This window comes from Ranitomeya imitator, chromosome 2 (assembly GCF_032444005.1).
Source record: "Ranitomeya imitator isolate aRanImi1 chromosome 2, aRanImi1.pri, whole genome shotgun sequence".
Taxonomy (NCBI): Eukaryota; Metazoa; Chordata; class Amphibia; order Anura; family Dendrobatidae; genus Ranitomeya; species Ranitomeya imitator.
This window is the reverse complement of record NC_091283.1, coordinates 647677503-647691513: the sequence shown is the minus strand read 5'-3', so window position 1 is coordinate 647691513 and position 14011 is coordinate 647677503. Positions and strand designations below refer to the sequence as shown.

The 14011-nt window shown below is 46.2% G+C and overlaps 1 protein-coding gene across 1 annotated transcript in view; it reads right to left on the bottom strand.

Moving 5' to 3' along the window:
• The window catches only part of LOC138665418 (oocyte zinc finger protein XlCOF7.1-like), a 37999-nt gene that overhangs the window by 14531 nt on the left and 9457 nt on the right, over positions 1-14011 (bottom strand). The window contains exon 6 of the mRNA XM_069752879.1: positions 13369-13471. Within this exon, the coding sequence (XP_069608980.1) occupies positions 13369-13471 (103 nt within the window). The remainder of the gene's footprint in view (positions 1-13368; positions 13472-14011) is intronic.

Sequence of the window (14011 nt, the reverse complement as noted above, 5' to 3'; positions counted from 1 at the left end):
GCTATAGGTGAGTATATGGGTTTTTTTTTTAAGTCTCTATACTACGTGGCTCTGTGCTGTATACTACGTGACTGGGCAATATACTACGTGGCTCTGCTATATACTATGTGGCTGGGCAATATACTACGTGACTGAGCAATATACCGTACTACGTGGGCTGTGCTATATACTATGTGGCTGGGCAATACGTGACTGGGCAATATACTACGTGGCTGGGCAATATACTACGTGGCTGGGCAATATACTACGTGACTGGGCAATATACTACGTCGCTGGGCAATATAGTACATGGCTAGGCAATATACTACGTGGACATGCATATTCTAGAATACCCGATGCGCTAGAATCGGGCCACCATCTAGTATATATATAATTATTTTGCCTAAAATACAAAGGAAATGTGTCATCTTTAACTTTAGGCCTTTTAGAAATCATGTCATCATCAATTTGCTTGATTGTTTCCAATAACAGTAATATTGTCCAGGGGTGCCCAAGCTTTTAAATGTCATTTTGCCGAGGGGATGTAGCTACAGGGTAATAATGCAGAGCAGCCTAAAGACATGCCCTCAGAGAATCCTGGGGGGGGGGGGGGAAGCTTTCCTTGGTAGAAACCATAAAATCAGCAGTAAATAAAGGCCCTGATCTATGGAACCATATATATTGTAGATTTAAATAATAAAACAAATAATAATATAATGAGAATAACAGTAATTTTGACTTAAGGTGCCCAAACTTTTACATGCCTCTGTAGCTAAACACTGGCAAGCAAGTGCTGTTCCCTCAATTTATGAGGTTGTGAGTTGCTTGAATATCAATAATTTAGTGGAAAAAAAGATATACATGCGGGAAGGGGGGAGAGGCACTGCTAAATTTGGAAAACAGTTAAGAGGGATTGGATTAGATGTTCATCGGTGGTGTTGGAGGTGCTGGCAGGGGATGTCATGTTCACCTCACCTATCCTTTAATAGCGATACACTATTTCAGCCGTAAGAAATCTCATTATTTTGCCAGTCCTGATGTTCATATGATCCAGGTATTGTACTTGGTATAATGTTAATGTGCTTGTGAGGTTGGCGAGTGGGGAGGGAGTTGGGATAAAATGTTTTGGTTTTATGATCCTGTCAAATAATGATTGGTTCATTGATTTGTCCATGTTCTTCTGATGGTATAATGAGAATTATCTTTATAGATCATGTGGCACCCCTAGGGGTATTTGCCACAAAAATAGTTACTGACAGTAAGTACAAATACTAAAATAGCAAGACTGCACTACCACCTCCGGCCAGAAGGGGGAGCTCCAGAGACTCCCCTTGATCCATTCTGGTCTGAGAGAAGAAATGGCAGTTGGGCTAAGGAGCTGAAAGTGAGAGGTCATACAGCTGAATCTCTAACAGCCCTGTGACTGTTACCAGGCCTAAATCACCGGCCTGAGGAGAAGAGGGATAGAGAAAAAGGACATTGTGAGAACCGGGTAGCATTAATCACTACCCAGAACAGGCGCAAAGACGGATACCGGATCCGTGGCTGTATTCATTATATATAATACAGCAACCGGAAAAACGTGAGGTGATATCAGCTTCACTAGGGCCGGACGCAGCAACAGACACAGAGTTCAGCGGTACTCCCAGAGGGGGTAAACCGATAAAAGGACTCGGGTTGCCCGTCGAACCAGGACCTGGAGGGGACAGATTGGGCCGGCAGCCAGTTCACATACAGCAGCAGGGCCACACAGAAATTGCGCACAATAAGAGGCGAAGACCCCGGCAGGGTCAAAGTAACTCAGAGTTCCCATACAGACTCCGGTGACAGGACTGGTTGTAAATCCTTTTATGTTAAAGTAAACTGGTTAAACGTTTCAGTGCCTCAGTCTTTCATTTGGACAATAGCCATCTATCCAGGATCGGGATCGTCACCGCTGGGAGAACCGGCTGCTGATCAAGTAAGTGCCTGTCCCCTCATGATACCCCTTACACTGTGCATTGCCTGAGGCCACGGCACCGGGTCAAGCCACCCGTGACATCCCCCTCAAGAGACAGACTCCATTGATCCGGTGCTGGGTATCCCGGTCTCCTGGGCGTCACAATTGGCGTCACGAACAGGATCTAGCCAGCCCGTATACCGGGTATTGTGTGCCGTGATTGGAGCCCAAAACTGTGAAAACTGGGATGAAAAATCTTGAAAATTGACTTTATTAAAGAAAAATCCATTCCCCATTGAAAACTATTGAAAGTGACTTTTCCCCATTGATTATAATGGAGTAAAGATGGCCGCCATCCCCTGAGGTAATCACTTCATAACCGTTAGGCACGAGACTGTTAATTGAGCTACGCCATTACCTGAGCCCCAGTCTAACTGAAAAACTTCAGAATCCGCCATTACTGAGCGCGCGGCGGGCGGGAGCAGCAGGGGGCGTGTCATTGTGGGAGGCACCTAGCTGAGCGCTCTGACATCAGAGCAAGGGGAAAAATCGATCCTGCTGCACAGCGGAACGAATCTACACTATCCCGACGGAAGCGGAGGACCGGAAGGGTCCGGATTAACTAAGGGGGCACAGTATGTCGCAGCACGGAGACGCCGCAGCACCCGGCAACGCTAATGCAGCTGAAAGACAGAGTGTCAATAGAGAGTCCGGTAGCACAGCGGTGCAAGGAGTGGCGCCCATCATGCCGGTGCTGATGCCATATACCCCGGGTGGCCCATGGCTTCCAATGTATGAAGGTGAGCCTAATACCCTTGACGATTTCAGAGAAAAGATGCTGGCCCATTTTGACATGTTCCCTGTGGGTGAAGTTCAGCGTGTTAGTCTCCTGATGATGCAGTTAAGTGGCCATGCTAAGCGAGAAGTCACAGCATGGGCAGCTGATCTAAAAGGCACTGTTGAACGCATATTTGCTGGATTAAAAGCTACATTTGAAACCACGGCCAGCAGCAAAGCTAAAATACGATTCTTTAATTGCAAACAAAAAGCTAATGAGGGCGTGAGAGACTTTGCCTTAAACCTGCAAGAAGCCCTTAAATCACTTACACTGGCTGAACCCATTTTTAACACCGGAGCGGATAAACTACTAAGAGATCAATTTATTGAGGGACTCTACACCCCTTCTCACCGGGGGCATGTGAGCATGCTTGTTTTTAAGAACCCTGAATTGACATTTGCCCAATTAAAGGAGAGCGCTATACGTCTCCAGCTGGCAGAGGCACCTCGGGATCAGGATCCTGCGCAACCCATGGCAGAGGCACCTCAACAACAGGGAGTGCCAGTGACATCAGCTATGTCTGGGGCCATTGCTAAGCCCCTGGGGCCCAGTACTAATGAGGCTCTTCAACAAAAGCTTGACTCTTTAGCTGATGTTGTTGCTTCAATGGCTAAAACCATGCAGGAGATGAGAGGACACAAGATGGAGTTGGCAAACTGTAGAGAGGATGTTCCATGGATGAGACCCCGGAGATACCCGACATGGAGAGGACGACCCCGCGACCGCTACCAACCGGATGGACAGCCCATTTGCCGCCGTTGCCAGCAGCCGGGCCACTTTGCACGAGATTGTGATTTAAACGGGAATCCCCTGGGAATGCGGGCCGCTTCGCAGGAATGAACTTTCAAGGCCCAACACCCTGGCACGACAGGTACATCGGAGGACGACCCATTATCCCTATCGTGCTGGACGGAATTCCCCTCAACGCTTTGCTGGACACAGGTTCCCAGATTTCATCTATACCGTTTATCCTTTATAAGAGGTACTGGGCTGATGCAGATATTGATAAAGGGCCCTCTGATGTTGAACTAGATATATGGGCCAGTAATGGTAAGTTGGTACCGAAACTAGGATTCAGGGAGATGACCATAAAGATTGGTAAAGTAGAACTGAAGAAACAGGGTATAATTGTTGTTGATGTTGACCGGCGGAACTGTGAACCAACTGTATTGATAGGAATGAATGTGTTAGAGAACTGCTTTTCCGAAGTCATTTCTGTCTTACAGCAAATTGCTGAAACTGCCCAATCCTGCCAGCAGAGAGTTCTCCGGAGGGAAATAAAAGTATTGATGTTAAGGCAACAGGTAGAAGTTGCAGGTGGAGAAATCGGCAGTGTGAGGGTAAGTGATCCAACGTCTATTGTAATCCCACCAAAAACAGAAATGCTGGTATGGTGTAGAGCAGCCATTGGTACTAAGGGACGAGATTATCAAGCCTTAATAGAACCAGTGTACACCGACAGCAGGCCCACTATACTCACAGCACGAGGGATAGTCGAGGTACACCGGGGACGAGTGCCGGTACGACTTTTGAACTGTGGAGAGGAAGAGGTCACTTTGCCAAGGTATGCTACAATGGCAAAGCTATATACTGTTGACAACAATGCCATCACAACCATTGAGCCCTTAGAACCAACCTGTCAGGTGGAAGGCAATGGCTCAGATGGAGAAATGGAGGATTGGTGCCAACAGCTACACGTGGGCATAAATTCAACACCTACCCATCAAAAACAAGGGGTGTATAGGCTAGTGACGGAATATGAACAAGTCTTCAGTAAACACCCATTGGACTTCGGACGGATAGAAGGGGTAGAACACACAATCCCCACAGGTGACCATCCCCCAATAAAAGAAAGATATAGACCCATACCGCCCGCTCACTATCAATGTGCAAAAGATATGCTGAGGGAAATGAAACAGGCCGGGGTAATAAGAGACAGCTGTAGCCCCTGGGCGGCCCCTCTAGTGATTGTCAAAAAAAAAGGACGGAACCATGAGAATGTGCGTAGACTACCGGAAGATTAATAACATCACCCATAAAGACGCCTACCCCTTGCCTAGGATAGAAGAGTCCTTAACTGCTTTGAAATCTGCTAATTATTTTTCCACCTTAGACTTAACAAGCGGGTATTGGCAAGTCCCTGTGGCTGAGAGAGATAAGGAAAAGACGGCATTCACCACACCAATGGGTCTATGTGAATTTAATCGCATGCCGTTCGGACTCTGCAACGCATCCGGTACCTTCCAGCGGCTGATGGAATGCTGCCTCGGACACAAGAACTTCGAGACCGTCCTCCTGTACCTAGATGATGTGATCGTCTAATCGAAGACTTACGAACAACACTTAATAGACCTGGCAGAAGTGTTCGAAGCCTTATCCAGGTATGGCATGAAAGTCAAGCCATCCAAATGTCACCTTCTCAAGCCAAAGGTACAGTACCTGGGACACATCGTGAGTTCGGAGGGAGTAGCACCAGATCCCGAGAAAATAAGCGCCATAAGGGATTGGCCAAGACCTACCAGCGCAAAAGAAGTGAGACAATTCCTGGGATTGGTGGGTTACTATCGCAGATTTATAAAAGGATTTACCAAGTTGGCAGCACCCTTGCAAGACACCTTGGTAGGGCAGACGAAGAAACCTTCAAACCGAAACCCTCCTTTTCAGTGGAACGACGAAAGGGAAGACTCCTTTGAACAACTAAAGAAGGCACTAACCGGAGAAGAGGTTCTGGCATACCCAGATTACCATCAACCTTTCATCCTCTACACCGATGCCAGTAATGTGGGGCTAGGAGCGGTGCTGTCACAAAAGCAAGAAGGTCGGGAGAAAGTCATCGCCTTTGCAAGTAGAAAGCTCCGGCCTACTGAAAGAAATTCAGAAAATTACAGCTCCTTCAAATTGGAACTACTGGCAGTAGTTTGGGCTGTGACGGAGCGTTTCAAGCACTATCTGGCCGCTGCAGAATTTATTGTCTATACTGACAACAATCCGTTGACCCACCTGGACACAGCCAAATTAGGTGCGTTAGAACAGCGATGGATAGCCCGGTTATCTAATTACAACTTCATAATCAAGTATCGAGCAGGTCGCAAGAATGGAAATGCCGATGCCCTATCCCGGATGCCACACTTGAGAGATGTAGAAGAGGAAACGGGGGAGCTTGAAGAAATTGAACTACCAGCCTTCCATCGTCCCAAGGGAAAACATCATCAGTCAAGTACCTATCAGAAACAACAAGAGGTGAATTTTAATCCGTTAGCACACCATAGATGGGCTGACACCCAAGACAGCAATCCGGCTGTGAAGTTGGTGAAGGAACTGTTGACTGAGCAAAGTGCATATCCCGATGAGGATGCCCCAGAAGAGACGCATCAACTCTGGAAAGAGAGAGGCAAAATGTTCCTGTATCAAGGGAAGCTCTGTAGAAGATACACCAATCCGAAAACACATGAATTGGTTTGGCAGATTATTGTGCCTAAACAAGATGTGAAGATGGTCCTCGAAGCTTACCATAATGGTGCTGGTCACTTCGGTTGGAAAAAGTTAGAAGTACTTCTAAGAGAAAGATTTTATTGGGTCGGGATGAGAAAATCAATCGAACAGTGGTGCAGAAATTGTGGCCCGTGCAACCTCAGAAGAAACGATCAAAAGAACCAAAGAGCACCACTGCAGCCCATAATCACCAAACAACCACTTGAACTTGTAGCCATGGACCACGTGAAGTTGACACCAAGCCGGTCCGGCTATGTCTATGCCTTGACCATCGTGGACCATTATTCACGTTTCTTGGTAGTAGTACCCGTAAAAGATCTGACAGCAAAAGCAGCAGCCAAAGCGTTCCAAACGTACTTTTGTAGACCCCATGGATATCCGGAACAGGTTCTCACCGACCAAGGTACAGCCTTTGAATCAGAGATCTTCAGAGAATTCTGTAATATGTATGGTTGCAAAAAGATCCGGACGACGGCCTATCATCCACAAACAAACGGCTTATGCGAGAAGATGAACCATATTGTAATAGACCTACTAAAGACTTTACCCGAGACAGATAGGAATCAATGGCCAGAGAAATTGCCTGACTTGGTGGATCTGTATAATCATGTCCCGGTGAGCTCCACCAACTGCACCCCAGCTTACCTTATGCGTGCAAGACCCGGCCAATTACCAATCGATCTAGAAATGGGAATTCTGAAACCAGACGCAGAAGTTCAAGACTCCAATTGGGATATCATACGGCAAAAGCAGTATCGCCAAGTGCAAGAGAGTGTGGAAAGAAGCCTTCAGCAAACTAGAGAAAGACAAGAGCGAACTTTCAACCAGAATGCTCTAGCGACCCCATTAAGACCGGGTGACCAAGTGCTCAAGAGAAATCGTCGAACCAATAAACTAGACAATCAGTGGGAAGCCGTACCCTACACAGTTTTACCAACAAGAATGGATAATCCTAAAATGTGTCTCATTAGCAAAAACGGAGGCTTAACATCTGTACTAGTGTCAAGAGACAATCTTAAATTGTGTCCGGAAGCATTGAAAGAGCCAGAAGTTGTCCAGCCAGAACCAGAAGTTATTCAACCCATACAGGTTCAACCAGTAAAGGAAAAAGAAGAGGAAATGTATCACACCTGTATAGGAGACTTTCCCAAAACCCTACTAACATACCATGGTGCAGTAGTGGTTCCCATGGTGGCCTTTTACCCAACACCGAACCCAATACCAGAAGTCCCAAGACAGGAAGAGGCTGACCCCGTACTACAGGAGGTTCCAGGCCAGGAAGAAAAGATTCCTGATCAGAGTAATCTCATTCACGGTGGACTTGCCAACTCCATAGTCATGGAATTATCTTTAGCAGAGCGGGCAGATACTACATCCGCAGTAGACAGTAGTACACCACATGAAGAGATACCGCTATTACGTAGATCACAGCGTAGTACCCAGGGCCAATTACCGGCCAGGTATGCAGATTACCAACTATAAAGCTCATAATGTGAATTGTATATATGTTATGCCATATATAGTTAAACAGAAAATGTAGTATAGTCATTGTTATCAGTCTGCAACGTTTAAGCCCAGTGCCTACAGAGACTTGTCTGTATGAACTTCTTGCATATTCTTGAACTTGTTATCAGCCCGGAGGCACTAAATCAAAGCTCCGGAAAGACTGCTTTTTGAACTTTGCTTTTTGCTCTTTTTGAACTTTCTTTAGACTTTATATTGATAACTCCGTTGGAAAAATGGAACTAAATTCCTGGACACTAAGTACAGTGCCTTTCCTAATACCTTCAAGGATAGAACTGTATTAATGGACGCTATTTGAAGTGACTTTTTACAGAACTCTATTTTTGTTTCCTTGAGTGGTTTTTGTAACTTTTCATTTTTAAGACTCTGTACATATAAATTGTTATTTCAAAATGTTATTGTCCCACAGTCCCGGAGTACTGTTCTTAACTAAGGTGGAATGTGGCACCCCTAGGGGTATTTGCCACAAAAATAGTTACTGACAGTAAGTACAAATACTAAAATAGCAAGACTGCACTACCACCTCCGGCCAGAAGGGGGAGCTCCAGAGACTCCCCTTGATCCATTCTGGTCTGAGAGAAGAAATGGCAGTTGGGCTAAGGAGCTGAAAGTGAGAGGTCATACAGCTGAATCTCTAACAGCCCTGTGACTGTTACCAGGCCTAAATCACCGGCCTGAGGAGAAGAGGGATAGAGAAAAAGGACATTGTGAGAACCGGGTAGCATTAATCACTACCCAGAACAGGCGCAAAGACGGATACCGGATCCGTGGCTGTATTCATTATATATAATACAGCAACCGGAAAAACGTGAGGTGATATCAGCTTCACTAGGGCCGGACGCAGCAACAGACACAGAGTTCAGCGGTACTCCCAGAGGGGGTAAACCGATAAAAGGACTCGGGTTGCCCGTCGAACCAGGACCTGGAGGGGACAGATTGGGCCGGCAGCCAGTTCACATACAGCAGCAGGGCCACACAGAAATTGCGCACAATAAGAGGCGAAGACCCCGGCAGGGTCAAAGTAACTCAGAGTTCCCATACAGACTCCGGTGACAGGACTGGTTGTAAATCCTTTTATGTTAAAGTAAACTGGTTAAACGTTTCAGTGCCTCAGTCTTTCATTTGGACAATAGCCATCTATCCAGGATCGGGATCGTCACCGCTGGGAGAACCGGCTGCTGATCAAGTAAGTGCCTGTCCCCTCATGATACCCCTTACACTGTGCATTGCCTGAGGCCACGGCACCGGGTCAAGCCACCCGTGACATCCCCCTCAAGAGACAGACTCCATTGGTCCGGTGCTGGGTATCCCGGTCTCCTGGGCGTCACAATCATTTTGTAAGCAATGATTTTTTTTTATCAAAACGTTTTTATTGAACAAAGAATGTTGTCGTTTGGACGGCAGCAATCTTGGATGGCTCTCTCATACACTAGATTGGCTGTTAGGCTGAGCACTCCTGCATTTTCTCGACGAGATCTCTATGAGAGGGCCACAAGCAGACATGACTTGCAGTGGCTAATCTCTGGGAAAACAATAGGATAGGTAGTCAAAAATTACAGTGGGGCAAAAAAGTATTTAGTCAGTCAGCAATAGTGCAAGTTCCACCACTTAAAAAGATGAGAGGCATCTGTAATTTACATCATAGGTAGACCTCAACTATGGGAGACAAACTGAGAAAAAAAAATCCAGAAAATCACATTGTCTGTTTTTTTAACATTTTATTTGCATATTATGGTGGAAAATAAGTATTTGGTCAGAAACAAACAATCAAGATTTCTGGCTCTCACAGACCTGTAACTTCTTCTTTAAGAGTCTCCTCTTTCCTCCACTCATTACCTGTAGTAATGGCACCTGTTTAAACTTGTTATCAGTATAAAAGGATACCTGTGCACACCCTCAAACAGTCTGACTCCAAACTCCACTATGGTGAAGACCAAAGAGCTGTCAAAGGACACCAGAAACAAAATTGTAGCCCTGCACCAGGCTGGGAAGACTGAATCTGCAATAGCCAACCAGCTTGGAGTGAAGAAATCAACAGTGGGAGCAATAATTAGAAAATGGAAGACATACAAGACCACTGATAATCTCCCTCGATCTGGGGCTCCACGCAAAATCCCACCCCGTGGGGTCAGAATGATCACAAGAACGGTGAGCAAAAATCCCAGAACCACGCGGGGGGACCTAGTGAATAAACTGCAGACAGCTGGGACCAATGTAACAAGGCCTACCATAAGTAACACACTACACCACCATGGACTCAGATCCTGCAGTGCCAGACGTGTCCCACTGCTTAAGCCAGTCCGGGCCCGTCTGAAGTTTGCTAGAGAGCATTTGGATGATCCAGAGGAGTTTTGGGAGAATGTCCTATGGTCTGATGAAACCAAACTGGAACTGTTTGGTAGAAACACAACTTGTCGTGTTTGGAGGAAATAGAATACGGAGTTGCATCCATCAAACACCATACCTACTGTAAAGCATGGTGGTGGAAACATCATGCTTTGGGGCTGTTTCTCTGCAAAGGGGCCAGGACGACTGATCCGGGTACATGAAAGAATGAATGGGGCCATGTATCGTGAGATTTTGAGTGCAAACCTCCTTCCATCAGCAAGGGCATTGAAGATGAAACGTGGCTGGGTCTTTCAACATGACAATGATCCAAAGCACACCGCCAGGGCAACGAAGGAGTGGCTTCGTAAGAAGCATTTCAAGGTCCTGGAGTGGCCTAGCCAGTCTCCAGATCTCAACCCTATAGAAAACCTTTGGAGGGAGTTGAAAGTCCGTGTTGCCAAGCGAAAAGCCAAAAACATCACTGCCCTAGAGGAGATCTGCATGGAGGAATGGGCCAACATACCAACAACAGTGTGTGGCAACCTTGTGAAGACTTACAGAAAACGTTTGACCTCTGTCATTGCCAACAAAGGACATATTACAAAGTATTGAGATGAAATTTTGTTTCTGACCAAATACTTATTTTCCACCATAATATGCAAATAAAATGTTAAAAAAACAGACAATGATTTTCTGGATTTTTTTTTCTCAGTTTGTCTCCCACAGTTGAGGTCTACCTATGAGATGTAAATTACAGACGCCTCTCATCTTTTTAAGTGGTGGAACTTGCACTATTGCCGACTGACTAAATACTTTTTTGCCCCACTGTAAGTACCATATATACTCGAGTATAAGCCGACCCCCCTAATTTTGCCACAAAAAAACTGGGAAAACTTATTGACTCGAGTATAAGCCTAGGGTAGAAATGCAGCATTTACCGGTGAATTTCAATAATAAAAATAGATCATTATTTCCCCATAGCTGTGCCATATAGTGCTCTGCGCCGTTCATTATTGCCCTATAGCTCTGCCCCATATAGTGCTCTGCACCGTTCATTATATCCCTATAGCTGTGCCCCATATAGTGCTCTGCACCGTTCATTATTGCCCTATAGCTGTGCCCCATATAGTGCTCTGCACCGTTCATTATTGCCCTATAGCTGTGCCCCATATAGTGCTCTGCGCCGTTCATTATTGCCCTATAGCTGTGCCCCATATAGTGCTCTGCACCGTTCATTATTGCCCTATAGCTGTGCCCCATATAGTGCTCTGCACCGTTCATTATTGCCCTATAGCTCTGCCCCATATAGTGCTCTGCACCGTTCATTATTGCCCTATAGCTGTGCCCCATATAGTGCTCTGCACCGTTCATTATTGCCCTATAGCTGTGCCCCATATAGTGCTCTTGCACCGTTCATTATTGCCCTATAGCTCTGCCCCATATAGTGCTCTGCGCCGTTCATTATTGCCCTATAGCTGTGCTCCATATAGTGCTCTGCACCGTTCATTATTGCCCTATAGCTGTGCCCCATATAGTGCTCTGCACCGTTCATTATTGCCCTATAGCTCTGCCCCATATAGTGCTCTGCACCGCTCATTATTGCCCTATAGCTGTGCCCCATATAGTGCTCTGCACCGTTCATTATTGCCCTATAGCTCTGCCCCATATAGTGCTCTTGCACCGTTCATATTGCCCCATAGAAAGCTCTGCCATTGTCGCTGCTGCTGCAGTAAAGAAAAAAAAAAAAAAAACACATACTCACCTCTCTTGCTTACAGCTCCCGGCGTCTCGTTCCGGCGTCCGGTCCCGGCGTCTCTCTGCTCTGACTGATCAGGCAGAGGGCGCCGCGCACACTATATGCGTCATCGCGCCCTCTGACCTGAACAGTCAGAGAGCAGAGACGCCGGGAAGATGGAGCGGCGCCCGGCGGCTGGAACGTGGACAGGTGAATATGCGATACTTACCTGGTCCTGGCGTCCGGCTCCTTCTCCCGGACAGCTGTCTTCGGTGCCGCAGCTTCGTCCTCTATCAGCGGTCACCGTTACCGCTGATTTGAGAAATGAATAGGCGGCTCCACCCCTATGGGAGGTGGAGCCGCTTATTCATTTCTCTAATGAGCGGTCCCACGTGACCGCTGATAGAGGAAGAACTGCAGCACCGAAGACCGTGGGACGGCAGGGGGAGCGCCAGGATCGCTGGAAGCAGGTAAGTATGCCTCAGCGCCCTCACCCCATCACCCACCGACCCTGCCACCCACCTTGACTCGAGTATAAGCCGAGAGGGGCACTTTCAGCCCAAAAATTTGGGCTGAAAATCTCGGCTTATACTCGAGTATATACGGTATGTCAAATAATTAAAAAGTCCTCCTCCCATCAAAGTTTTTATCCTCTTTACATATTGCAATCCTCATATTATATAGTACTGTGTACTTACAATTGCTCATTTTGCCTTTCTACCCAGCTAATTCTTTTCTTTTCTCTGCTCTATGTAGAAACATGAAGTATCTTGTCCCTGCATTTATCATTCCTCTCTTCAGCTCCTGACCCTGCTGCTCCCGCTTCCCCCTGCCAGGATTTTAGCAGTGAATGATGACTCATACAGAGAAAATTGACCTCCTCTTTCTACATAGATCTTAGAAGGATTTAGCTTGTCAGTATTTTAATCAAGTGATGTCATAGACCTAATGGAAAACAGAAGAATCAATTGGCTGGGGTCCCCATACACATTTGGATGTCAGCTGATCGATTTCAGTGGTTTTGGCCAACAATAGGTTAAAGTACCACTCCAGCGGGTTTTTTTTTTTTTGCAGCACTGGAGTGGTGGTACTAATCCAAGTTCCCTGTCCTTAGTCTTATACTAAACAGCCACAGTCTTCAGCTATTCCTGGTGTCACTCCAATTGGTCTCTAGCAGTCTGTGACCTGCAGATCGTTCGAGTATTTGCTGGGCAAGATAGATGTCACTCGCTACTCAGTGTAAGTCTGAGAGCCAGAACGAGGCCATGACAAGGCTGTCTAAACTTACATTCAGAGCTTATGACCGTTACTTCTGACTTCTAGTCAGTCAAAAGTTGCAGTTGTCACAAAATGTCGGCACGGGACCGGAGTGACGCCGGGACGATCTGAAGAAAGCGGCTGGTAAGTATAAGACTAGGGTCAGGGAACTTATTAGTTGCACAAGTCTAATACTGAAGTAAAAAAGAAATGCTGGAGTGGTGCTTTGGAGTGTGGAGGGGGGTTAGTAGTCATGTTTCCGGTAATTGTACTTACCAGCGTGAAGACAAACATCAACATCTTCCTCTTTAATATTCATCTTATCTTCCGGTTCAGTTTTTGGAGCAATATCAACAACTATAATGTTCAAGTTCTCTTCCTGATTTAAAGGTTAAGAGAAAAAACAATTTTACACCCGTTACACAGTGTTCCATATTCCTACATAATGATAGAAAGTGCCATTCTGAATTCTACACCTCACAGCCCAGCAGATGGTGGATACATCTTCAGCATGTAGATACTACAGAATTTAACTGTAGGCTGATGAAGGTCGAGTTAAAGACCGAAACGTGTTTTGCTTTCATTAATAAATTATCATCCTTTTTGAACGACATCCGAGTGCCAAGACTTTAAATACTTATTAATGGGATAGGATCCTACATTTGTATCAACGTACTGAAAGTGCCGTTTCACTTTTTCATTTACCGTATATACTCAAGTATAAGCTGAGATTTTCAGCCCATTTTTTTAGGCTGAGAGTGCCCCTCTCAGCTTATACTCGAGTCAGTGTCCCAGGGGGGGGTCGGCGGGGGAGCGGCGGCTGTGACATACTCACCTGCTCCCGATGCGGTCCCTGGCAGCTTCTCTGATGGTCTTCTCCAGGCGCTGACAGCTTCTTCCAGCGTTGAGCGGTCACATG